This window comes from Eretmochelys imbricata, chromosome 12 (assembly GCF_965152235.1).
Source record: "Eretmochelys imbricata isolate rEreImb1 chromosome 12, rEreImb1.hap1, whole genome shotgun sequence".
In the NCBI taxonomy this organism is placed as follows: domain Eukaryota; kingdom Metazoa; phylum Chordata; order Testudines; family Cheloniidae; genus Eretmochelys; species Eretmochelys imbricata.
This window is the reverse complement of record NC_135583.1, coordinates 6,714,715-6,741,185: the sequence shown is the minus strand read 5'-3', so window position 1 is coordinate 6,741,185 and position 26,471 is coordinate 6,714,715. Positions and strand designations below refer to the sequence as shown.

At 52.8% G+C, this 26,471-nt stretch overlaps 2 protein-coding genes across 2 annotated transcripts; one reads left to right on the top strand and one right to left on the bottom strand.

Annotated features, from left to right (window-relative positions):
- The first annotated feature begins 2,163 nt into the window (after nucleotides 1-2,163).
- On the top strand, nucleotides 2,164-15,429 carry CFAP263 (cilia and flagella associated protein 263). Its single transcript, XM_077831411.1, has 9 exons — nucleotides 2,164-2,261; nucleotides 4,239-4,365; nucleotides 6,658-6,819; nucleotides 7,735-7,890; nucleotides 10,328-10,408; nucleotides 11,101-11,256; nucleotides 12,612-12,719; nucleotides 13,893-14,048; nucleotides 15,304-15,429. The coding sequence occupies exons 1-9, from the start codon at nucleotides 2,164-2,166 to the stop codon at nucleotides 15,427-15,429; spliced, it is 1,170 nt and encodes a 389-aa protein (XP_077687537.1).
- Nucleotides 15,430-17,106: 1,677 nt separating this feature from the next.
- PRSS54 (serine protease 54) lies at nucleotides 17,107-22,200 on the bottom strand. Its single transcript, XM_077831245.1, has 6 exons — nucleotides 22,160-22,200; nucleotides 21,465-21,559; nucleotides 20,910-21,081; nucleotides 19,431-19,687; nucleotides 18,123-18,250; nucleotides 17,107-17,598 (listed from the first exon to the last, which is right to left on the bottom strand). The coding sequence occupies exons 1-6, from the start codon at nucleotides 22,198-22,200 to the stop codon at nucleotides 17,107-17,109; spliced, it is 1,185 nt and encodes a 394-aa protein (XP_077687371.1).
- Between the last annotated feature and the right edge of the window lie 4,271 nt (nucleotides 22,201-26,471).

Here is a 26,471-nt window from a genome sequence, read left to right as displayed (position 1 = left end):
CAAAGTCTTTACCCTTAGATTAGGTAAACGCTGCCACCACCAAGTGATTTAACAAAATATTCAGGGAAAGGACCACTTGGAGTTCCTAATTGCCCAAAATATCCGCCCAAGCTCTTAGACCCCCTTTCCTGCGGGGGCTTGAGAAGATGAGCACAGACCAGCCTTGAATTTTTAAGACCCAAAAAACCCAATCAGATTCTTAAAAACAGAACTTTATTAGAAGAACAAAAAAAAAAAAAAAAAGAATAACTCTGTAAGAGCAGAATGGAAGATAATCTTACAGGCAGTCAGATTCAAAACATAGAGAATCCCTCTAGGCAAAACCTTAAGTTACAAAAAGACACAAAAACAGGGATACACATTTCCTCCAGCACAGCGAATTTCACAAGCCAAAATAAAGAAAACCTAATGCATTTTCTAGCTAGATTACTTACTAACTTTACAGGAGTTGGAGGGCTTGCATCCTTGATCTGTTCCTAGCAAAGATATCACACAGTCAAAAGCCTTTTCTTCCCCTCCAGATTTGAAACTATCTTGTCCCCTCATTGGTCATTTTGGGTCAGGTGCCAGCCAGGTTACCTGAGCTTCTTAACCCTTTACAGGTAAAAGGACTTTGCCTCTGGCCAGGAGGGACTTTATTGCACTGTATACAGAAAGGTGGTTACCCTTCCCTTTATAGTTATGACAGGAACCCACATGCATGCTTCTAAGCATGCCAGAGTTCATCCTCACATGGACTTTAGCAAATGCAGTCTTTTCATACCTCACCCTGGTGGGTCAGCTCCAAACAAGCACTCTGGTAACATGCTCAGTTCCCTTTTGATACAGATCTGGGGTCTTTGAACCGGAGTTTCCAGAAGGGGGTTAGTATACAAAGGGTCTCTCGCCAGGGCGTGTAAAGGTGGGTTTCGGGGGGAAAGATTTTGCATTCCCCTGCACATCTTGTGTTTCAGAAAGACCTTTCAGCTTCCTCATACCCTCCAGAGACGGCATTCATCAGCCTGCTGGGGAGAGCAGGAGGCAGCAGGGCTCGGGGAGGGCCGGGAAGGGGGGTAGCAAGGCTGGGGGCAGAAAGAGCAGGTCTCAGGGGATACCAGGACTCAGGGGGGCACAGGGAAAAGTAGGGCTGGGGGGGCACGGGGGCAGTAGCCGACCGCGGGGAAGCAAAGGGGGCAGCAGGGGGAGCCGGGGAGGGGGGCAGCAAGGCTGGGGGCGGGTGGGAGCAGGTCTCGGGGGATATCAGGACTCAGGGGGGCACAGGGAGAAGCAAGGCTGGGGGGGGGGCACGGGGGCAGCAGCCAGCAGCGGGGGGGGACAAAGGGGGCAGGATGGGGAGCCGGGGAGGGGGGCAGCAAGGCTGGGGGTGGGGGGAGCAGGCCTCGGGGGATATCAGGACTCAGGGGGGCACAGGGAGAAGCAGGGCTGGGCGGGCAAGGGGGCAGCAGCCGGCAGCGGGGGGGGACAAAGGGGGCAGGAGGGGGAGCCGGGGAGGGGGGCAGCAAGGCTGGGGGTGGGGGGAGCAGGCCTCGGGGGATATCAGGACTCAGGGGGGCACAGGGAGAAGCAGGGCTGGGCGGGCAAGGGGGCAGCAGCCGGCAGCGGGGGGGGACAAAGGGGGCAGGAGGGGGAGCCGGGGAGGGGGGCAGCAAGGCTGGGGGTGGGAGGAGCAGGCCTCGGGGGATATCAGGACTCAGGGGGGCACAGGGAGAAGCAGGGCTGGGCGGGCAAGGGGGCAGCAGCCGGCAGCGGGGGGGACAAAGGGGGCAGGAGGGGGAGCCGGGGAGGGGGGCAGCAAGGCTGGGGGTGGGAGGAGCAGGCCTCGGGGGATATCAGGACTCAGGGGGGCACAGGGAGAAGCAGGGCTGGGCGGGCAAGGGGGCAGCAGCCGGCAGCGGGGGGGGACAAAGGGGGCAGGAGGGGGAGCCGGGGAGGGGGGGCAGCAAGGCTGGGGGGAGCAGGACTCAGGGGGGCACAGGGAGAAGCAGGGCTGGGGGGGGCACGGGGGCAGCAGCCGGCAGCGGGGGGGGGACAAAGGGGGCAGCCAGGCGGGGGGGTGGGGGCAGCAGGGCGCCCAGAGCCCGGGCGGCCTTGGGCCCGCGGTTCCGGCCGGGGCGGGGAGCCCGGAGCCGCCGCCTCCCGCTGCCATGGTAACCCCGGGGAGCGATGGCGGACGAGGACTCGGAGAGCGTCCGCACCGCGGAGTCCCAGGAGCTCGCAGCCCTGCCCCTGCCCCAGCTGGAGGCCCTGGTGCAGGAGACCAGGTACGGGACGGGGCTGGGCACAGCGCCCCCCAGCTCTCGTGTGGGGTCCATAATGCCCCGATCCCACATGGGGCTGGGCACAGCGCACCCCTACCCCATGGAGGGTCTATAATGCCCCGATCCCACATGGGGGGCTGGTCACAGCGCACCCCCACTCCCTGGAGGGTCCATAATGCTCCCATCCCACATGGGGGCTGAGCACAGCGCACCCCTACCCCATGGAGGGTCTATAATGCCCCGATCCCACATGGGGGGCTGGTCACAGCGCACCCCCACTCCCTGGAGGGTCCATAATGCTCCCATCCCACATGGGGGGCTGGGCACAGCGCACCCCCACTCCCTGGAGGGTCCATATTGCCCCGATCCCACATGGGGGGCTGGGCACAGCGCACCCCCACTCCCTGGAGGGTCCATAATGCTCCCATCCCACATGGGGGGCTGGGCACAGCGCACCCCACTCCCTGGAGGGTCCATAATGCCCCAATCCCACATGGGGGCTAGGCACAGCACACCCCTACCCCATGGAGGGTCTATAATGCCCCAATCCCACATGGGGGGCTGGTCACAGCACACCCCACTCCCTGGAGGGTCCATAATGCCCCCAATCCCACATGGGTGAGCTGGGCACAGCACACCCCCACTCCCTGGAGGGTCCATAATGCCCCGATCCCACATGGGGAGCTGGGCACAGCACACCCCCACCCCATGGAGGGTCCATAATGCCCCGATCCCACATGGGGGGCTGGGCACAGCACACACCCATTCCACGGAGGGTGGTGGTCCTCAGATATAATCTCCCCCAGTCTTTATAATCAGGGCATGCTGAAGCAATACCTTCCCTATGGCCCTTACATGCAGGACTGTTTGAAAACCCCGTCCTCTGTACACAAGAAAGCTGGATTATAACATGCTCCCTTCCCCCTCAGCTGGGTTTAATGCCCTCCATCCCTGACAAGAGAGTGGGGTTGGGGTTATGTTTTCCATGTAGATTAGTGCAAGGCTTGAAGCTGCTTCCACCCATCTGCCTTTTGGTGTCTGTCCCCCGATGAAGGGTGAAGCATTGTGATGTATTTGATAGTAAAGGAGGCATCTTGTGTGTATTTGTGAGCAAGGGCCATCATTCCAGACTGTTCAGGAACCATCTGCTAAACATTTTCTTCCCTTTATAATGAGTTCCCAGTAGATGATTCCATCTGTCAGTCGCTGGAAATAAAATGATGGAGCAAATATAACAGAGAGGAAATATACCAGGGATGTGGGTGGGTGGAGCTGTACAAAAGTCATGGATCACATGGGGCTTGGGGGTTACTGAGTGGTTAATTCTGTGGTGTCAGCACGGCCCCCTCAGAAAGGTGTGAGCCTTCTATGCAATCAGAAAGCTTTTAAGTCTGGTGGGTTTTCTGATAATTGACAGGAGCCCAGGGGGAGTTCTTGGCTTGGCCCCAATCAGAAACATGACAAAATAAGATCAGAGTAAAGTTACTTTATCTACACCCTGATTGTGTGTGTCACTCACAACTGCTGATTTACTAGCTGGAGACAGTTCCCCAGTGGGGTGCTGCTTGTTCCAATCAAGAACTCCTTACTGGGATCAGGACTACCAGCAGGGATCCCTGTGCATGAAAGATCAGCCCCAGCTGCCCCAACAGAAGATTTGAAGGGGTGCTTTCAAAGTCCCCTTCTCCTAGAGCCTGAGTTCCCATTGACATCCATAGCAAACCTCCCAGGGATTTCAGTTTGAACGGGATTGGGGCTTTAATGAGCATGGGCCTGATTCTTTCATTTACCCCACTATTGCATCAAGAGGAGCATCAAGTAATTTGTGTGCATCTATGGATGTTTATGGTGCCCCACCTAAAATTTTCATCACTATGAGCCTTATGTTTCCCCTCTGGTTTCATACACTGACCATATGCTCTATCATCTCTTATACCTGAAAGTCAGAGCTTGCTCATTCCAACCTCTGCCTCCTTGCAGTCATGCCCTCTCCATTCTCAAAGTTGAGACAGAAATGTTTGAAAAATACTACGATAAGATGGAGCCAAAGGATCTGGTCAGCCATTTGCTGCCAAGTGTACACGGCTCCTCGCTGGACATGGGGCAGGTACGTTACAGAGCGACAGCGTTCGTGTTTGCAATGCAGTATTTCTGGGTTTGCCTGTCAACATGACTCTGATTATCCAGCCGCCTCTCTCTTGCTGCGATTCTCATTTAATGCTTGCGTGAGAAGAGGTACAAGGGGAGCAGTCACCCATAAACACATCCAATGGGCTTCCCTTTGCATCTCACCCAGTTTGAAATGTACCCTGGAATACTGGAAAAGAAGCGAGTGGAGCAGGAAAGTGATGTTTACCATGCAACATCTCTACCTTACAGCCACAGTGCTTGGATGTCTTAGAAGGAAATTAACTACATACTAGAGGTGAGATGCCGCTGCTCTAGCAGGCATCAGGGTTTGCGCTGTTCCTTGCTGCAGCTGATTCAGTCTGAAGACCAGTACAGTTTTCAGTTTACCATTCACCCCAGAGACGCTATTCTTTTCTCTTATACCAGCGTTGCCAACCTGGGGCTCCGGAGCCAGATGCGGCTCTTCAGAAGTTAATACGTGGCTCCTTGTACAGGCACCGACTCTGGGGCTGGAGCTCCAGGTGCCAACTTTCCAGTATGCTGGGGGGTGCTCACTGCTCAACCTCTGGCTCTGCCACAGGCCCTGCCCCCACGCCACCCCTTCCCGCCCCCTCCCCTTAGCCTGCCATGCCCTCGCTCTTCTCCCTCCCCCGCCCCAGAGCCTCCTGCATACCATGAAACAGCTGATCGGGAGGTGCGGGGAAGGAGGGGGAGGCGGTGATCGGCGGGGCTGCTGGTGGGTGGGAGACATTGGGAGCGGGGGAGCTGATGGGGGGCTGCTGACGTATTACTGTGGCTCTTTGGCAATGTCCATTGGTAAATTCTGGCTCCTTCTCAGGCTCAGGTTGGCCACCCCTGTCTTATACGATAACACTTTGCCCTTCACGGCACCTGCCAGAGATCTGAAAGTACTTTATAAGCACTAATGAATTTCTGTAAGGTAGGCTTATCCACATTTCACAAATCAGGAAACTGAGGCACAACGAAATTAAGAGACTTGTCTGAGGCCACACATCAAATCTGTGACAGGACCCACATCTCCCAGACTCTCCCTCTTGTGCTCCAGCTAGCACTTTCCTTTCTGCTTCCTTGCCATTGTGGCCTGTGATCAATGAGCTAGGCAGCCCCTGAGTTTGAGTTTCACCTTCTCAGCAGTTGCTCAAGGAGTGGGACCTCTGTAGGCACTCCTCACCGTGGTCTCCTTCATGGTGGCATATTGCACTGTCCCCAAGCCTCAAGCTGAGACTGGGGTAGCCTCTTTGGCACCTCCCAGATGGAGTGGAGTTTAAACAGCAATCAGAACAGCCCAAAAGGGGCTGCTACAAATGGACACCACTACTAAACAATCTACAAGCCTGATTCACAGTTACACTAAAGCCACTTTACATTGCTAATTTGCACCCTTTTTAAGGCCCCTTTATGCTGCCACTGTGAGTCTGGCTTCAATGCAGAGTTAACTCAGATGATTGGCAGTTGGGTTAGGGTAGCCCAGGGCTGAGCAGTCACACTGCAGAGCCCTGCCCAAGTTACTGGGTCCTCACTTGTTCTGCGCCCACCTGTATGTTGCTGGGACTTCTGGGGGCACATCCAATGGGTCTTTGTGCTGCAGAGCACTGAGCTGCTCTGTGAATCTTTCCCAGTGAACTGCGGGAGAACTTGTCTGTTCTTCTGGATACCTGGGAATTGTGGGAAGACATTGAAGGAGTATCAGCACCCAAGGGATTTAGTTTGCATCATCACTGCCAAGTGGGTGCATTACTTGCTCACGTGAAAGCCTCGCTCAAACTTTAGCCTACTAGCCCAGGTTGAAAGCACCACCCAACTTGGGTAAGAGAGTTTTGTGTGTGTATGGGAAGGGAGTTGGAGCAACATGTGGGTAAGTGCCTGCAGTGAAGACATACCCTAAGTGTAAATGAGAATCAGGCCCATCATGTGTCTACAGATCCCTCACAGTCACTGTGGTTATTTCCTATTCTAAGTACAGGAAAAATACAAAAAGAAAAGGAGTACTTGTGGCACCTTAGAGACTAACCAATTTATTTGAGCATAAGCTTTCGTGAGCTACAGCTCACTTCATCGGATGCATACTATGGAAACTGCAGAAGACATTATATACACAGAGACCATGAAACAATACCTCCTCCCACCCCACTCTCCTGCTGGTAATACAGTACCGTTGGCAAACATTGACTTTTTAATGGCAACCACTTTGAATGGGTCCTGTTGCTATCTACTTGCTCTTTCAGTTCTTTGTTTCTCCGGATTGCAGACACGTCCTAGACGTAAATCTAAATCCCGCGCTGCAGCAGATCGTTTTATAGGCCTGACAGTGCAACAGAAGAATGATCTAGCGCAGCGGGAGCTGAATGAGATGAAGGAAGAAATTCAGAAGACCAAGGGGGATTCTGAACGGATTATACAAAACTACCAGGTACAGCCTTCCATGAGCTGTAGAATCCCTAGTGTAGTGAGTGAGACGCCTCTGTAGCTCGGGGGGAACACCCTACACCCCCATGTTCATCTTTTTTTTTTTTTATTTCACACTGATGTGATACCAGAGTAACACCATTTAAATCAATGCAGATACTCTGATTTTTACAGTGGCATAACTGAGATTCATCTCAGAATCTATGCCAGGAGTTGCTTACTTACTACACCTTGTAGTCCAGGGAGGAAATGTTGGGATTTTAAAGAATCACCTTTGCTTAACTGAGTAGGCAGGTTTGCTTGATACAGCACCATGAGTGTTAGATCTGCCGATCCATGTGCCCCTTCACCCAACAAGGGTTTGTTTTTTGAGGTCCCTAAAAATTGCAAAGAGGTCTTTAAATGGCAGTGCTGCCTGGATTCCTAATCCAGAACATCAACACAAATCAATTTTGAAGGGTTTCTTCTATACTATAAAGGCATATTTCTTTTCTTTCCTCCCACCCACTTCTGTGTTGGGAGAGTGAAATAGAACCCTTTGATTAGGCTAAATGGTTAGAACCTAACTGTCTCATCCTGAACATCCATATGTTCTAATCAAAAATAGTGTTTTGAACACAACCTTTCCTTCAGACTTGGTAGATCTGGAGATATTTGCAAGTCAAGGCAGAACTGATTAATCCTGAAACTCAACTACGGTAGATGTTTTGCTTTTCTTGTTCTTCAATGAATGAGAGATTTATATTATTACCAAAACATCACTGCCACAGGGCAAATAGGGCAGAATTCACTGACGTTAATGGATTTATGCCAACAGAGAACTTGTCCCACTATTCCTATATGTTGTTCTCCACCCCAAGGCCCAAAAAATGAATGGGAGATGACATCTCTTTACTATAATGTGACTTCCATTCTACAGGCTGTCATGGAAGAAGCAGCTATTCGGTGGGCTGATATTAAGAAAGCCATGTGCAACTTTAACAAAGACATTATCCAAACAATATCCAAGAAGAAAGGGAGTGTCACAGCAACTGAGAAGGTACTGAGATACCTTGAGGAGAAGAACCACTACAGGGTCAGTTCAGAGTTGTGTATTTATACATTTATTATATACCAGGCTAAACAGTTTAGACAAAATCCTGATCCATGAGTAATCTCTGCCACGTTTTGGGCCATAGGTAGACCTACCTTGGCAAGTCTGTTTGGATATCTCGCTTTACCTTAAAAACAATAAGGAGTCTGGTGGCACCTTAAAGACTAACAGATTTATTTGGGCATAAGCTTTCGTGGGTAAAACAATTCACTGTTACAGTAGTGCAGGGGTCGGCAACCTTTGGCACGCGTGCCAAAGACGGCACGCGAGCCGATTTTTAATGGCACACTGCTGCCTGCCAGGTCCCAGCCACCGGCCCCGCTCAGCCTGCTGCCGAACCCCAGGCGGGACCCCGGCAGGCAGCAGCGAGCCATTAAAAATCCTGCCCGCCCCGGCCCACTCTTCTCCTCCCCCAGGGCAGGGTGAAGAAGCTTGGCCCTGCCGGCTGCTGCTGCAGGGCAGGCAAGTTCCCCCTCCCCTGCCTCTCCCCCCAGCGTGCTGGGTTCCTGCCCCTCCTCCTCTCCCTCCCTCCCTGCTCCGGATCAGCTGATGGCCCTTTCGAGGGAGGGAGAGAAGCGGAGCGCGCTCGCTGCTCCCGGGAGAAGGCGGAGGAGAGGTGGGGACGGGACCTTGGGGAAGGGGGCTGGAATCAGGGCATATCCCCTCAAGCCCCCTGCCGTGAGCCACTCTGGGCAGGGGGCTGGGAGCACCCCCACAATCCCAGCCCACACCCTCAGCCCTCTGCCTTGACCCCTGTACCTCCCCCCACATACCCCAGCCCCCGGCCCTGACCCTTGCACCCCCCCTCACACACCCCCCAGCCCTCTGCCCTGACCCCTCCACCCCCTCACACACACCCCAGCCCTCCGCCCTGACCCCTCCACCCCCCACACACCCCAGCCTCCTGCCCTGACCCCTGCACCCCCTCACACACACCCAGCCCTCTGCCCTGACCCCTGCATCCCCCACACACCCCAGCCTCCTGCCCTGACCCCTGCACCCCTTACGGCCCGAGCTCTGACTCCAGTACCCCCCACACATACCCAGTCCCCCCACACCCCATGCGTTGACTTCTGCACCCCCTCACATGCCCCCAGCCCCCTGCCCTGACTCCTGCACCCCCCACATATACCCAGCCCCCTCACACCCCATGTCCTAACTCTTGCACCCCCTACATTCCCACTCCCACCCTGAGCACCAAACGGGAGCTCCTGCACCTCCCCGCACCTTCCCACCTGCACCCCTCGCACCAAATGGGAGCTGCCCAGGTAAGCACTCCACAACCCAACCCTAAGCCCCCTCCCTCATTCTAGCTCCTGGCCAGACCCTACACCCCAACCCCCAGCCTACTCCTTCACCCCCAGCCCTGTGCTCAGTACACTCCCACCCTCAGCGCTGAGAGAGAGGAAGAGAAGGGGCAAGAACCAGGGAGAAGGTAGGTACCCACTCTATGTGGGAAGGGCCGGGATCCCAGACCGGCAGCGGACTGAGCAGGGCTGGCAGGAGCCGGCGGACTGAACCCCAGGCTGGCAGCGGGCTGAGCTGCTCAGCCCACTGCCGGTCTGGGGTCCTGGCCGCCGGCCCCGCTCAGCCTGCTGCCGGTCTGGGGTTCTGGCTGCCAGCCCCTTGCCAGCCGGGGTCCCGGCCGCAGGCCCCGCTCAGCCCGCTGCCGGTCTGGGGTTCTGGTTGCCGGCCCCTTGCCAGCCGGGGTCCCGGCCCCAGGCCCCGCTCAGCTTGCTGCCAGCCTAGGTGAACGGAACCCCAGGCCAGCGGCGGGCTGAGCGGGCCAGCGGCATGAGATCAGCATTTTAATTTAATTTTAAAAGAAGCTTCTTAAACATTTTGAAAACCTTGTTTACTTTACATACGACAATAGTTTCGTTATCGAAAATATAGACTTATAGAAAGAGACCTTCTAAAAAACGTTAACATGTATGAATGGCACGCGAACCCTTCAGTTAGAGTGAATAAATGAAGACTCCCCACACCGCTTCTGAAAGGTTGCCGACTCCTGCAGTAGTGCATTAGGAGCCAGCTTGGTGGCTCACCAATGACCTGTCCTCCAGCCAAGACACAGGAGCTTTGGCACACGCATGACTGCAGGGCTCACCTATGCACAGCCTAGTGGAGGTTGGAGGAGTTGCACGGCTGATGTAGGTGGGATTTGGGGCAAGGTGCTGTCCGGGTTGCTGTCAGAGCATTTCTTACTGACTGATTTATATAGAGGGGCATGAACAAGAGCCTCTTGGGGATGCTGCCTCCCCTCCTTCTCTGGCCAGTGAGAAAGTGCTGTGGCTTGGAAGAATGGGAGCGTCCCAATAGGAAGTGGAACCCGGGGACTCTCTCCTGTTGGGTCCCGCTGTGCCAGTGACGGAGAGGGAGCAGGGGCCGTGACCGTATATCCCGGTGTCTTTTTTAGGATGCGATGAAAGAAAAATTGCGTTTGAAAAATGATTCCCTCAAAGTGCAGAAGAAAAAATTACAGTTGCAGCTCAAGCAGGTGGGTAAAGACTGAAGAGAGCCGGTGATGCTGCAGCCCTCTGAAGAGGAGGCAGGGAGATTTCAGGGGCTCACCCAGACCGGGGAGTCTCATGTTTCTGAGCATCTTCTCTGCGTCTCATCTTAACTCCTGTGTTTGGGAGAGATTTTAGTCTTCTCGGAGTTTATTGAGAAAATGCCCCAACCTAGAGCACCTTGTATGCCTGAGGCAGGCCCCAAAGCAGCTTAAAACCCGTGAGAAGATTGTGCAGGGTGACCGCAGCCTAGCTCCTGCAGAGTGGGAATTTGCACCCTTTTTGTGCTGTGGAGAAGATCTTGGGTGGACCTTTGCAGCCCCTCCTGGAAGGGGTAGTGTGGGTGTCGCAGGAACACAGCCGGTGGTGCTGGGTTCAGGCACTGCATGGATCCACTGAACGGCAACCCAGATTCGGAAGGAAGCAGCAGGTTGTGTCCACTACTCCTCCCCATGCCCTGAGTTAGCAGCCTGGCCAGGTTGGGTTGAGGATTCCAGCCTTTAGGACCCCCCCCGCCCCCGCCCCGACAGAGCAACGCTTTATTATGTGGCATTTAGCCTCAGATCAGGAATTGATCCTGCTTTGAGCAGGGGGTTGGACTAGATGACCTCCTGAGGTCCCTTCCAACCCTGATAGTCTATGATTCTATCATCAGCCTCTGTGTCTTTGCTGCTTACAGAAGGAAGAGATGGGCGAGGCACTCCATGAGGTTGATTTCCAGCAGCTGAAGATTGAGAACGCTCAGTTTCTGGAGAAGATTGATGAGAGGAACCGGGACCTGCTACAGATAAAACTGACAGTGGGAAACACTCTTCAAATCTTCAATTCCTACAAAGTGAGTCAAGCCCATGGCACCTGGATTCTCTTTTTCTCTTTATCTCCTGCAGGGTAAGAGAGGGAGGGGGGTGCTTAACACTGTCCTTCTCTCACACACACATACTCTCTATTTCCAGGACATCTCTTTCAATCAGAGGCATTTTTATTCCTGTTAACAGCTGCCTGACTTGCCTGCAAGACACATTCCAGCAGGTGGGGGCTGGGAGTTGGCACCTGCCCTGGAATTTTTGGAACCATTCCTTTGTTGATGGATTTGCCTGCCTGTAAAGATCCCTACATTTGCTGTGGCTGTTAGGGTTTGTTCTGATACATCCTTCTGATGTGTGTTTTGTGGCATCCACATGTGATGGTGCAAAGCTGCAAACATTGCAGTGTGGTTATTTTGTCCCACAGGGCAGTAAGCAGTAACCTTAGCACTGACCTACCTAGAGACTTTTGTATATCCTTGCAGCTGTGATCTCATCAGTTACGCAGGGTTAAGACTACCCAGTCCTTGGATGGGTGATCTTCAAGAAAAATCCAGGTGGTGCTGCAGGTGGTGTAGGTGACTCATTAGGTGGAATCCTCCCCTCTGAGTCAATACTAAGATTGGGGCACTGTGTCTCTCAGCTGTAATATAAAAAAGAGGGATGTGGTCACTAAAGGTCCAGCCCATGGCAGTTTTTGCGAAAGTTGGGATATTGGGCATAGTATCCTGGTCAAAATAACACCGTAGGCATTTCTAGTACGCCTGCGCTTCCCCTCCACTCCTGCCTCCAGCAGGGTTACTGCATTCCACCCCAGAGCTGGCTGCACCTCTGTGGGAGGAAAAATGAAGAGCTTGTCAGTCCATTGCATATTTTAGGATCCCGGGGTATGGCTACCTACCTTATAAACCAAGGGGGAGATTTTCACAGGCATGAGCAACTCCCACCGACAGTCAGTGTCTCTGGATGGTTTACTCCTTTGGCAATCTTCCCCCGAGTTATTGTTAAACTACACTGGGAAAGGGCAAGGGAGCAGTCGCTCTACCTCTCGCAATATTAGGACACGGGCCCCACTCTGCCTCACTGCTCCTTGATGACGTGTTGGCTACCAAGTAACACCATGCTCGACTGTGTGAAACAAAGGCTAGATCCTGAGGCTACCATCTACAAGGGAAACTCAGAAATGAGATGCCACCTTGATCAATGCATCCTATGATGAACAGGAGTAGGGAGCAGAGTCCCAGAAGGCCAGCCAGAGATAAAGCTTGACGAGAGCCTTGGTGTAGTGAGTAAAGGGACTCTAGCTTTCCGTGTTCATTGATGAGCCGTTGCCCTCCTTCTTCCCCTCCTTTGGGCTCGCTGACTTTACCGCATTGTGCTGTTTCAGAGAAAGCTGCAGAACGCCACCGCAGCATCCGCCTGCCTGATGAAAGATATCTCCCAGAGGAAGGAGGCGCTGGAGAAGATGGAAAGGGAAACCATCCTGGTGGAGGAGGTAGTAGGAACATCAGAAATAATCAGCACAGGGATTGTGGGTTTACTTGTTTTTTTAATCCAGAAATTTCATGTTATGAGACCATTTCTTTTAAGATTTTCTAACACTGGATTACTGCATAGACTAGTAAGTGAGGCTGGTATTGAATTACACCCAAATTTTGATCCCAGTTCCACGTAAGGCCGGAGTAATGCCATTCAAGTCAGTCGACCCAGTTCCGCTCACACGCTTGTTTTGCGCTATTGGTAACTCTGCCAACCTCAGCGGAGTTACTCTTGAGTTATACTGACGGGGTCGCAATCTGGCGCCACGGCTCTTTGTAAGCTGCCCTTTACTGGCGTAGCAATGGGAGTCGTTTCATTCCGGCAGCAGTCGGGAGGGACTTTAAAACACACAAGTCAGGAGATGAAGGAATGAAGATTCTCAAAGCACTGTTAACTTGGCCACATACTTAGATTGGAAGCTCTTTGAGACAGAGACTGTCTTTTTGTGCTGGGCTTGTACAGCGCCTAGCACAATGGGGCCTGATCTCCAATTAGGGCTCCTAGACATGACCCCATACAAATAAGAGATGATCGTAATATTATCATAAATTGTCTATTACGTATGTAATTAGCAAAGGAATATTTCAACATTACAGTATATTGTAATACTAGAAGCTGGGGTTCCTAAAGTTATGCTGTGAAATTTACATTCAGGCACCTGCAGGCAAGCGCCCTGGTACCCAAAAGGCTGTGTACCTGCAGCTTCGATTGAAGTCAGCAGGATTTAGTGGTGCTGTGAAAACTAGTTCACTTTAGGTGCTGAAGGATGGAGTTTGGACCTTAACTTTAGGCACCCAGCTTTGGCATAGCTTCCTGCATTTAATATCCTTCCTCTTTTTAGAGGCAATGCCCTTCCCACTCCAAGGAAGGCACGAAGAAGGGCCCCAGCTGCGTTTTGTGCCACTCCACTGTCCCAGGCTGTAGCACCAGGGAGTTGCCCAGTGAGTTCAAGCAGCTCCAGAGTGCCCCTGGCAGACAGGAAACCGAAACGCTAAGAGCAGCTGCATTCTGCACAACTTAATCGCTTGACCTTCAGTTTTAGGGGGATGGATTTTTTTTCCAAATTGCCACTTTGCAGAAAGCAATGTCCCACCTAATCTACCTGCCCTGGATCCTTTTCCTCTCTCAGGAACGAACCAAAGCAAAGGGTGTGAATAAGCAGCTGCGGCAGCAGCTCTCAGATTACAGAGTGCCCCCAGTGGTGAAGTACGTCAATCAGAAGATGGCCATCGATGACCTGGAAAACAATATTAAGATATGGGAGAGGAAGGTGGAGATCGCCGAGGTACAGTAAGACAAGAACTCCCGGAGTCTGTAGTCTGTCAGTTTCTGTGTCCTTCCCTGTATACAGCTGGGGTTTAACTTCCAGAGGGCATCTATCTGTGGCCACCCACATTCATACGATTATGGTGAAGGGGTCTGATGCTTTTTACAAACCAGGCAGCATGAGTGGGCGATTTTAGTTGTGGTTTTAACTACAGCATAATTGAACAACTCGACATGCTTCCTGTTTACAAAGCAGCGATCGTGTCATAGCCTGAATGTATTCAGAGGACAGAGTGTATCTAACAATTGAGCTCTGAGACTGGAACCTAAGGAGTTTTAAGCCAGGACCTGGTTATTAGTGAGTTAATAGGAAGCATCATCAGGTTATTATTATCCTGACCTTTTAAACAACTATAAAATACAAAAGAGCAGCAATGTAAATGTCTCACCTCTGCAGATGTAACCAGTTTGGGCCTTTTCATACACCCACGCTTGTGATTGTTTGAAAATGTTTTGGATCTGCTTTCTGATCATCTTCATGTAACAAGCTCCAAGCACTTCACAAGCATTCATTATTAGTAACTAATCATTATCCCTATGTCACGCTGGCTGGAGTGGCTGATGACTGGGAGTGCCAACCTCAGGGCAGATGGTCAAAAAGCAGGGCAGACACCCCAAATTCGTGGTATGTTCTATAGTTAGATTTCACCAACCTAGTAACAAGTGTGAACTAAAGCACTGTAACAGCCTTACCATGGAGTCACAGACAGCCCCCTTGGGCTCTCCAGTTTATCTTGCCACCCAGGCAAACTGGATTATGTGATAGATAGTCACTGTCACCCAGGGTGCTGGGGCAGCCCTCACTCGAAATGCCAAGGTCAGGGCAGGCTGCAAAAAGGAGAGTAGATCCTCCTGAGACTGGTAGGTGACACTGATGTTAAACTCCCCAACCAGTCACACACTGTGCCCCTGATCCCCACAATGGTTATCAAGAAGCAAAAAGAGAAATCACAGAGCCCCCTTTCTTGCATTCCAGTTCTCTGGGTCCCAGTCAGCACCTAGGTGCAGTAAGGTGAGGAGTTCTTTAAAAACCTCTTCTCACTATACAAAATGTTCTTCTGACCCTAAAGGGGCAGCCACATTACCAGGTCAGTGCTAATGAGGCCAATTCAATTAGGGTGGATGTGATCCATGTCCAACAGCTGATATCTTGTCCAAATAAATTTGTTAGTCTAAGGTGCCACAAGGATTCCTCGTTCTTTTTACTAATACAGACTAACACGGCTACTACTGAAACCTGTCCTTTGATGATACACAGTGCCTCATTTGCCTTCAATGGGCCATCTTGTGTCCAGGAAGAGCACTTTACCTTAATTAATGCTTCTCTTCCTGTCTGGTGAGTTACACAACTGGAGAGGGTTACAATGCAAATACTCAATATAACTTTATACCATGGGAGACAGATATTGTAAGATGGATTAATACCTGCAGCATCCTACAAGCATTCCAGAAAGTCTAACACTGATATCCATTTTAACTATACTAACCAGACTGGTTTCCAGCTATGCATTTGTCAGTGTTCAGTGAGGCCCTGGGCCTTGGCATGAGCTGGTACTTGGTCTGCCAGCGTCACAGCTCACTTTACTGATGAAGAAACTGAAGCACAGAAAGGTTGTGACTTGCCCAAGGACACAGGGTGAGTCTGGGGCCAAGCTAGGAAAAGGATTCTGAAGCTATTGCTTTAGATCATGCCCTGTTATGCAGCGAGATGGGTAGAAATAAAACAATAGTGCCCAGTGGTAAGTTCTCCGTATTGAAAAGCAATCCTTGCCCCACAGTTAGTGAATTCAGATATGCAGTAGTGAGATGAAACAGACTTGCTAGGGCAGGTTCCTAGTAATCTCTTATGTTCATGGTACAATCTTAACTCCCCTCCTTCCCCCCCCCAACGTTCATTAACGCAGAGAGATGGGCCCCAGTTGCATTCTTAGATTGTAAGGTCTTTGGGGCAGGGACCAGCTTTTTGTTCTGTGTTTGTACAGCACCTGGCACCACTGGTTCCCGGTTCAGGATGGGGTTCCTAGGCACTAGGGTAATACCAATAATATTAAGGGTCAGATCCACTCTGGGATCTGAAGCCAACATTCCCCAGAGTTCAGTGTTATTCAGGTTCAGAGTCCTGAAGTTCAGATCCCAGTACAAACTGCTGTGTGGGATCTCAATGCTTTCTACATAGCATTCAAAGGAAAGCCCTGGGAAGTAGTGCTAGGCTGAGATTGCAGGAGTGTACCTACTCAAATGCCCTGGGTGCACAGTATTCACCCTGGGTGCACAGTATACTCCGTGGCAGTTTGCCATGGTCTTACTATTTCTCCATGTTCACTTCTGCAGATGTCCTTGCAGAGCTACCGCAGAGCCTGGAACAAGGTCAAGGTGGCTAGTAACCAACTATAGCTTTGTCTCCCCCTGCAAGGTGGCCAATGAGAGATTTGGCTTGGAGCCAGCCACATGACCAATGAAGCTATCGACTGGGGGAAATGCAGAACACCTTATACTGCAGCTTGGTCTGTGAAAAGAGATGGGACCATTTCAGCCTGATTGATAAAGAAATCAAAACCACCTGGGTTAGCACACCTCTATTTTGTCAAGTTCCATTTGTCGGAGAGGCTGGAGTATCCACTGGGCTCTGTCACCTGGGTTCTTTGCGGGGCTCTCAAAGTCCTGAATCAGCTGTGCTCCTGAGCTCCCTTTCCCTCTCAAATATATCTGGCGATTGTGTCTGGACATGTTTACAGTCACTGTCCTCTCTGGACTGACCCTTGGGACAAAAGGAATCAGGAGAGTTTTGGGGGGGCGGAGTTTAAAGTTTAATAGCCCAGAGTGAGTGCTAAAATGCAGAGACAGATTAACACACGAGGACGTTGCTGTGGGGGGAGGACGTGTCAGCACTGTGCACATGGATCGTGCCACGTAGCCACTGTCACCAGCACGAAAAAGGATGGGGAGGGTGCCCAGAGTGTTGGGAATGGCCCCCGAGGCCAGTCAATCACATAGTTGCCTCGGTTACAGTGTCTCATCTAGTAAAAGAGGAGCCCAAGCAGAAGGAAAATAGCACTCATTTCTGTGAGGATCTGCGGCTGACGTAAGCTCCCCTTAGAAATGGGGAGCGTTTCCCCACTGTAGTAGTCATAGTACACTGGGTCAGACTTGGTGTGAGCCCTGGCTAGCCCTTCCTGGGCGGGCTTGATGTCCTTCGGTCGCTGCTTGGGTTGGCCGTGGTCAGACCCAGCTTCTGAGATGACTGAGGATTGAAACACCTTCTCTGCTGGCTCAAACGAACCTTCCAAATCCTCAGCCGGCACTTGGAAAGCGGAGCGCCCTCTGGCAAAAGTGGGATATACGGGGACTCCTGCATCAGCTGTTGTGGCTGAAATCCAGTCGCTGTAATAGGCCACTTTGGTGTAGAGAAACGGTCCATAGCATCTCATGCCGCCCTGACTCAGCACTCCATTCAGAACCCAGTCTCCGGTTCCCTTAGCCTGGCACATGACTGGGTTTCCTGGGTCCCCCTTTAAGAGAGAAAAGGCAAGTTTTAGTCAAATCAGACCAGTTTTCCTCCTACGTGTGCTGTCACTGCTCTTGAATCCTGTGGGCACCTCTATACTAACCCTAAGCTGGAAGGAGGACAGATCCCACCAGCTCGTTGCTTTATCTGCTCCAACAAGCCACCAGTAATTCCAGGGGGCTGGCTCTTCTTTAGGCTGTTAGAACACCCCCATCACAGATGCATTGCCCAGAAATCTGCTCTTATGGCCCCCAAATATCAGCTGGCTGGCTGAACAGGGGAGTTTAGTTTTCCCAGGTGAAGGCTAGTATGCGTGATGTGACAAAGCCTCAGGACAGAGGAGAGTGGAAAGTGACATGTGGAAACTCAGGCCTTTATTATGGCCCAAGGATGATGCGGGCCCCGGATCTCATGGACAATTCAGTAGCTAACTGGGGGATAGGAAGTGTGAGGGAAGCCGAGCTCAGGTCCCCCCGTAGTTCGCACCCTGTGTCAGAGTCTGTGGCTGGATCAGTGCGAGCTCCTTACCAAACAGCCAGTCACATTGTCGGAGTCCCTGTGGCTGCTGCACTCGGTGGTAACGATTCTCTTCAAGGGGCAGGGATCCACATCCACGACTGAGAGCTTCCTTAGAAAGCTTGCTGCCATGCGCCTTCCTGTCCGAGCCAAGACACCAAGAGATCAGAGGCCCCCGGTCTCGGGCCTAGGACCTTGAAGTGGCCATGCCACATGCTGCATTTCTTCCCGCTGGCAGGCCCAGCCGGCTAAAAGGAGGGTCACCTGCTTCAGTCCCACGGGGATCAGCCTTGCTGGGTGGGCAGGGCTAGGTCCCTGCGCCGGCAAATGGGAGAGCTGGGTTTGAAACAGGGCTCTGGCATCTCCTGGGGGCACTGCCCCCCCAGCCCTGAGACTCAAATCCATTTCCTAGCAGCGGCTGCTTGCTGAGCAGAAATGGATCTAACTAAACTCCCTGGGGAGCACTGTTCCCCCTCACCCCTGCCCCCCAAGAGGACACGTGGCTTTATGGTGAGGAGAAGAAAACAAAGGCCTTTGGAGTTGGGATGCTGCACCGTGTACCCAGACCAAAGCCCCCCCACCCCACTACTCGGCACTGGATTTCATACCCTGACCATATTTCTTGATCTGCGAGGACCTGCAGGTGCACGAGGTACATGCTGACCCCGAGTGGCATCCACACAGACAAGACCTCTTGAAGAGCCCCAGTTGCTATAAGGCAAGTCACCATCCTGGTGTCTCACCGGCTCTTCTAGCTGGAAGAAGCCAGCAGGTCTGATTGGCTTTTGCAGTCTCTCTAAAAGCACCCAGACTTTTGAATGCAGCTTTTGAGGTTCACCCTGCTCCATGGGCGTTGCCCCCCCCCAACAGGGCCAGCCTTATTGGGGGTGCCGTGGTTGGGGGGTGAGCCTCGGTGCATTTAACATAATTCACCAGGATGGGCGCTTGGCGGCAGCACCAGGAGGCACTAGAAAAGCAGCGGCATCGAGTCCTGCTGTAGCAGCTGGGGCCAGAGCAGCCGCAGCTCCCGCACTCAGGTCCCCACAGCGGACAGCAGCAGCTGGGGCTCCCCCGCTAAACCAGCAGCCCAGGTAATGTGCAGCCTGCCGCAGCTGCACCCGCCACTCCAGGCACAGGGGAGAGACCCAGCGAGCCAGGGGGACTGGCTTCAGCGTGTGTGCACATTCGTTCGTCTGTCTCCCCCCCATACTCCCCCCATGGTTCCATTGGCCTGGCTAGAGCTGTCCCCCCAAATATAGCAGTCAAACTAGGCCTGTGCCCTTGTCTCGTACATGTCACCCAGGAAAAGGAAGGGGTTACCTGCCGTGGGGTGGAGCCACCCGGACACCCAGCAGTTCTCCAGGGTGGCTGTGGTGAGGTTCCTGCTGGGGAAGCAGATGGGCTGAACAGCATCACTGAACTCTACTGGGGTGGCTGTCTTCAGCAGGGCAATGTTCTTGTCCAGTGTGATTTCGTTGAAGTCTTCATGGGGAACGATGGTGCTGATGGAGTACTGGGGCTGGGTCTTCCTCTGCACGTTCAGATCCGTTATACGAACCTCGGCAAAAGCCGGATGCCTGAAGAGAGACCAGAGGAGCCTTTGACGTGCAAAGAGCTCTGGGAACTGAGAGCCCCTTGGCAGTGGGAATGTGACAGCTCAAAGGGTGCAGGGTGACACCAGCTACTGGAAGACTTGAGGCCACTAGTCAAGGCAGTTTATCCTGGTGCAAACCCAGTGCGAGATCAGAATCGGGCTCCATGCCTTCGATTTGATGGCTCAGGGTCCAGATCCCAGCACAACTCAGGAGGGAGATGTGTGCAAAGGTGATTTTTATGCCACCATCCCCCCAGACCTGGGTGGCCCAGCCCCAGTCTGGTCCCCTAGACATGTAGTCTAAGGACTGCTGTAAACTGCACAGTCTGCAGGGGCTATTCTGGCAGTAGGGAGACATTGCCCACCCACATACCCTGCGCCCCCTTTCCCTCAGCCATGCCTCCTGCAGCAGGGGAATGGAGCTGGGGGGGACAGGAGATGCCATAGCAGCTCTGATACCCAGGGATTCCCCCACTGCCAGCTTTACACCAGCAGAGCGCCACATCAGAGGGGAGGATTGGGGCCTAGTTGTACTGTGTCTGGGAGGGGCAGGCTGGAATGCGGAGCATCCGATGACTGAACGTTGGCACAGTGTCCGGTTCACCAGGGTGGACCCTGGATTGCCAGCAGCTGGGTGGCGTGTGCAGAGGAAGGGCAGAAGGCAGCCCAGGAAAAGAGGCGGGGTGCAAGCTTTCTGTCCCTTGTCGCTGAGCGAGGGAGAAGGGAAGAGAGGAAGCCTCACAATCTCTTGCCTGGCCTTCTAGACCAGAGCAGATCTTCTCAGAGGACTAAACACATGAGGGGCTGAAAGGTGGGAAGAAGAGCCCAGTGCAAATGGCAGCAGTGCGCAGCGAACCCTGTGCTTAGCGCAGTCTCCATTTCACTGGAAGTTCATTACAGCCGCAGCCTCGCTATGAGCAGCTCCAGCTACTCAGCAGTCAGTCAGAGATCATTTAATCTTCTGATTGCTGTAGAAAAAGACCAGGAACTGAGCCAAAGCCTGCCTGTCAAGTCTGTGCCGGGGGGGCTGGTTCAGAACATGGAAGGTAATGCACTGAGGAACTGGGTGCTCCTGGCAGCCTCCTTCCAAGGAGGACCTCCAAGAAGCAGCGTCCTCCAGAGTTGAGAGCAAGCCCGCACCACAAGGCATCAACCTCCCTCTGTCGAACGGAGCTATGGTCGAAGAGCACCATGGCACATCATACCTTGTCTGAAAGCTGGATGCAGCGCTCAGGATCCAGTGCTCGCTCAGGATGGAGCCAAAGGCCAGGTGGTTGTGCTGTAGGTCCTGTATTGACACCACCCAGGGGAATTCCCCCACAGCTGCAAACGCCTGCGTGGAACTAGATGGTGTCAAGCTCATCTGCGTACCACATCCTGCAAAGCAAATGGAGGGCACGGTCCCTCTGGGGCCCTTTCGGGACCCGGCAGACCTGTGCTTTCCAGTCTATTACCACCCTCTCCTCTCTGCTTTTCCTCCATTAGTACCCCATCCTTTCCTCTGCTTCTCTCATGCTCTGCCTTCCTTCTCCCGCCCTGGCCCCTGTCGACTTACTCACTAGTGAGTGGCTGCTGCTGGTGTCTCCTGAGATCTGAGCAGGCCCGTCAGGCAGCGCCACCGTCCCATGAGTACCAGCTGTCCAAACTGCTGGCCTCACTTGGGGCTGGGCCCAGGCTCCGTCACCCCTGGGAGCAAGCTGAAGGCACTGGCTGGGGAGTGCAATGGTCAGGTCGCATCTCCCAGACACAACTTCACTCACCAGCTGCCAGGGAGCGGGAAATGCACAGCCATAGCAGCACCAGGCCTCTCGTCCTGCTGCCCCGGCAAAGAGATGGACCCGTGCGGCCCGGACCCCTAGGGAAACCACAGGACAATCACTCCCTCCTGCCATCACCTGCATGGTGCGCCTTGGCTGCCTGACCATCTCAGCACCGCCTCGGCCCCTGCAAAGGCAGCCACACAGTGCGGGGAGGGGTTGTTCGTGTTTCCTCCCGCTAGGAGGCCCAGGCCTCTGCTTGTCCCCCCGGCCGAGTTGGAAACGGCGTTTTCTCCCCCGAGCCGTCCCGGCTCTGCACGTCCAGATGTCCGCCGTGCAGCCTTGCTGGGGCGAACCCAGGGCCAACCCGTGCTGGACTCGCCCCACTGGTCAGGGGGCTGCACAGACGGCGAGGCAGGGCCTACTGGGTCGTGTTCCTTCTCACAGAAACCAGCTCCCGCAGCTGGCTGCCTCACTCCAGCGTATTCTCCATCACTGCTCTGATCATCTTCAGCTCCCCGTTCCTTCTCCCCAGCCAGACTCCTGCTTCTTCACCGACACCGTCTCCAAAGCCTCCGCCTTCCCTCGCCGTCGTCCCGCTCGCCAAAACCCTGGGGCCAGCCTTACCATAGGCTAGCGTGGGTCCCGATTCCCCAGCAGAGAACAGACGGACCTCCCCCAGCCACTTCCAGCCCCACCTTTCCCCCGCCACCCGCCTTGGCCCCGGTCTCCTCTGCATTGTTCTCCTCTCGGCAGCTGCTTTACACAGCGAGAAGGTGGGGGTCGCTTGGCCTCGCAAGCCCTGGCTCCCAGAAGTCGTTGGGCACCTCAGCCGGGCCACGGAGCAGGGCACCCTGGGAGATGGCAGGGTTCTGCGGCTGCATAAGCAGCCACTGTTCGCTCACCGTTGCCATGGCATCTCCAGCCACGCGTAGGGAGGAGGCTAAAGCCAGCCAGTTTAAGACCCGCTGCACGGTACCTGGTGCCCCAGGGTAGCTCAGCGAGCAGTCTGGGGCTTGGCGACAGGACCAGGAAGCATGAAAATCCCCCAACTCTTCTGTTCAGATTAGCACTAGGTGTGCAATCCCCCCCATCCAAATAGAGACCAGCAGCCCGGGCCGGTATTCAGTCCCCATTTGCAATGTGCAGCCAGCTGGTGAGACGCTCTCAGCCTGCACGGGGGCGTGGGGAAGGGATCTTCTTTCATTCCCATCAAAGAGCGGTTTGAAAACGGTAGGGCCAGCCCACGGCTTAGCACTGCCATTCTAGAGACTGGGCCGTGACTCATGGTCCCTGGGGCAGGTACTGATCCCAGTTACACTGGTGTGAGGGCAGAGTGCATTCCGCGACCCGGACGAAGGAACTTTGTATTCACACTGAACCAAGGGAATGGAGATCAGAATCTAGCTTCTGCTCTCACGCCTCAGGCCAGCGTAAACTGGGGGAGCTGCGGGGGGCACCACCCTGTCAGCAATCTAAGAGGCAAAGGGTGCGTCTTCTGTAATTCATCAACAGGCACCCTGGCAGAGTAAGGCGCAGAAATGAGACGCTCCAGATCGAACCCTTTCCCCAGTCCTCCAACAGGAAGGATGGCATGTTTAAAACAGAGCCTTGACTGGTGGGTTTAAAGCAGGGGGAAAGGAGCCTTAAAATGGGGCTCCTTCTTGCCTCCTACACCAGCTCCCTGTGTGAACTCAGAGTCAGATCTGCTCAGTTCAGCTAAAAAAATAAGCATTTGTTGTACTTTATCCCTGCAGCGGCCACTCAGCTGGAATCTGTCCCATCTCATGCATCACCCACAGAGCGATGTAGTAAAGTCCAGCCTGCTTATTGAAGGCAGGAGGGGTGCACGGATGTAACAAAGGGCAGACAATTTGGGTGGCAGCATCTTTATTGGTGGTGGTGATGATGCGCAAGAAGGAAAGAACCCAGCTTGACCCTGCCATGCAAGGTTCAGCGGGCAGGGCTAGCAATCTTACTTTTCAACTCAGCACATTTATTACAGAAACCATGGACAATAAACCCAGAGCCCCATGGTGCCATTTCTAGAGTCGCTTGTCAGAGCAGGCCCATGGTGTGATGGATACTTCTGAGGGATCTGCCACTAAGCTCGTTTAGAGGGAAAGCGTTTACTAAATTGTTCCATTTATGGAGTGTCTCTATTAGTGGAATCAGGGTGCAACATCTCTTTATATGTCCTTAAGGGAGGCTCAGCATTTCACAAGACCCAGGAGATGCCTCTTTTAAACTCTCACTGCTGCTTCTATGCTGGCTCAGCCGGAGGGAGCCCGGCTTGCTGCTTTGTCACTGTAGAGACTTCCTTGAGGTTAGAGGGAGAGGATGTTGTCTCCATGAGCAGCAGTTGAGACTGCAGACCACCAAATTAAACAGTCTCACAGCTGAGCTTTGACAGAGACAGCTTCTCATGCAGGGACGATGCAAAGCACAGAGCAGCTTGTTCACGTACAGGGCTGTGTAAGCAGCCTTACCAGCAACCAAAGAATCATTGCCGTGCCAGAGTTTGCGTCAGGCCATGCCTCAGAGCACAGTTTACTAGTTAAACTGAACACACAAGCAAAATACCCAAATAAAGCAGGTCCTCTGCCCCATATAGGCTCAAATGCCGAAAGATTTTCCCCTCACCCCTCAGCCCCTCCAGTCCTTGCTTGGACCCCAGGACACCTACAGTTCTCACTCACAAGGTCATCTGCCTGGGGATCACTTACTAGCAGGAATCTTTCCTCTGCTTCAGCAATCTGCTCCCTGCAGTTCTCTGGCTCAGCTGAGCGCTCACTGGCCTTTATAAGACCCAGGTGCTCCTAGGGGATCACCTGATCCCTAGCCCCACAGCTTCACCTAGGAGGCAGCGAGCTGATCAGTCACAGGTGGGGCTGGGTTCATCTTCCCTTAAAGGGCAGGTCACACCGTGACTGGCTGTTAAAAACGTTTTTAAGAGAATCGGCCTCTGCCTTGTCTCCACGAGGATTTTGCAGGGAGACAGCTAATGCGGGCTCGCTCTCTTGTGATAGAAACACACCTTTTTGGCAGTGAAGCCCTAGCCTATAAATTAATCAGTTTAAAACCCCTCTTTAGATAAACCAGCATAACTCCTGTATGTAGACAGCCTGTGGCCCTGCTTCCACCTGTCATCCTACTGAAGTTGGAATTGAAAGGCTGCAGTTAGGAAAGCCAACCCAGGGCACCAAGCCGTCTCTATTCAGACTGAGAGGGTTAAGAGCATTCGTCCAAACAACTGATCTACTTGGCTGAATGTCCCCTTGTGCTTTATCATGTTTTGGGCTCATTCTGAGTGTCAGGAAAGATTTAACAATTACATAGGAACTACCCAATAAAAATCTATTGATCCTGGAAACCCACTAACCCAGCAAAAATGGTACACACAGGACTGTCTCCAGTTGGCTTCTGAGATGCATTCATTTGGTTTTCCACCTGGCAAAATAAATGCAGCCATTTTACTTACCACGTTTGACAGGACAAAAACCTAGATTAAATTAACAAAACAAAGTGAGACGTTTAAAAACTGGTTTCTACTTATTTCCCAGAACTCTGTACCCCTGTTGTGCAGTTATACATCTGTGCCCTGCCTCTTAAATTATCGGCTCTGTGAGGCTGCTTTGCATCTCTAGATTAAAATCACATCCCCCTCACTGCTGGCCTTATCACCGAAAAACATTGCTCCTGGTGACCTTTAAGGGCAGATCTCAGATACAGCCCCTTCTGACTCAGCTCTGAAGTCTCGGCAGGGTGCCCTGCAGAAATGCCTCCATGAGCACTGGTGGAAGTGTGTAAGTTTCTCATGCTGCTCAGTGACTTTCAGCGAGTTTTACAGATGGAAGCATTCAGCCTGCAGGCAAGCCAGGAACTGGCAACTTCCTTGTTTAAAATGTACTTATTTAAGATGCAAACAGGCAAAGATTTTCATGCAGCCAGCCAAATGTACCAGGATCCCTGCCGTTTCCATAAGAATTTCCTGCCCACAGCTGTAAAGGAAAAGCTTCTGAGTGGGGATATTTCTGAATCCAGCCACAATGTAAACAGCTGCTGGAGATGAACTGAGTTGTTAGACAGTCCCTTCGTCTTTTGCTCAAGGGTGATGGACAGGGTTTTTTTTTGTTTGTTTCTAGCATTCATGAAATGTGCCAGGTTGAGGGACTTGGAGACTCACGCCCTCGATCCACAGATCAAGTCCAACACAAGGAGTGGCGGTGGAGATTCCCCTACGGTAGCCCATGGCCTGGCCTGTAGGGATGACAGGTGCCTCTTTACCCATCTGTTCCTTAGCCCTTCTACTATCTGCCAGCACAGGTGTTGATTTGTGCTGACTGCGGTGATGGTTTTGTGATGCAGACAAGTTTCCACCAGGAACTAGATTGAGACTACAGCCTTATTCCACATGGACTATTGAGCACCCACCAGAAGGTACCAGCTTTCAGCTACTACTGCCATGGACGGTGTCTTAGATGTGAAAGGTCCCATCTCTCACCACCAGTCGCCTGAAGCATCCAGTCCCATGATGAATTGGTTTATTTTTGCTCCGAATACACTGACTGCACAATGAGAGAAATGGCAGATATGGAAGCCCTGCGGTGAACGCTCATTATCTCATGGCTGACTGGAATACAAGGATAGGAAGGCCTCAAAAACTTCCCAGTGTGTTTCTGTTGATTGACACATTTCTCCCACTAGAAAATATACACCGGGAGTATGTCACACCTGCTGAGATGATGACATTCATCTTCGGGACACAGGGTGACCTTGTAATGAAGAAGTGGTGCAGCCAGGAGGGGCCAGTGACTCAGAGCAAGTGCAGATATATTTCAGGATAGTTGATACATGGTTGATTTACACAACTGCCCATCTTTAAAAACCTCCCTGGATGGAAAACCCATCTGCTCTTTTGCCTGCCGCTCCTAGCCTGCAGGGGTTCTGTGTTGCTCTGAAACACCCTTACAAATCCTGCCCTTCCTATGAGAAAAGAGGACAGGAAGG

What these genes read in the sequence shown, in the direction of transcription:
- PRSS54 (XM_077831245.1), bottom strand. Translation starts at nt 22,200, where the DNA reads ATGCAGAGGAGACCGGGGCCAAGGCGGGTGGCGGGGGAAAG. An exon ending in TTCCCGCTCCCTGGCAGCTG is followed by an intron (nt 21,082 to 21,464) that starts GTGAGTGAAGTT and finishes TTTGCTTTGCAG; the next exon opens with GATGTGGTACGCAGATGAGC. An exon ending in GCATCCAGCTTTCAGACAAG is followed by an intron (nt 19,688 to 20,909) that starts GTATGATGTGCC and finishes GTCTCTCTTCAG; the next exon opens with GCATCCGGCTTTTGCCGAGG.
- CFAP263 (XM_077831411.1), top strand. Translation starts at nt 2,164, where the DNA reads ATGGCGGACGAGGACTCGGAGAGCGTCCGCACCGCGGAGTCCCAGGAG. An exon ending in AGGAGAAGAACCACTACAGG is followed by an intron (nt 7,891 to 10,327) that starts GTCAGTTCAGAG and finishes TGTCTTTTTTAG; the next exon opens with GATGCGATGAAAGAAAAATT. An exon ending in TACAGTTGCAGCTCAAGCAG is followed by an intron (nt 10,409 to 11,100) that starts GTGGGTAAAGAC and finishes TGCTGCTTACAG; the next exon opens with AAGGAAGAGATGGGCGAGGC.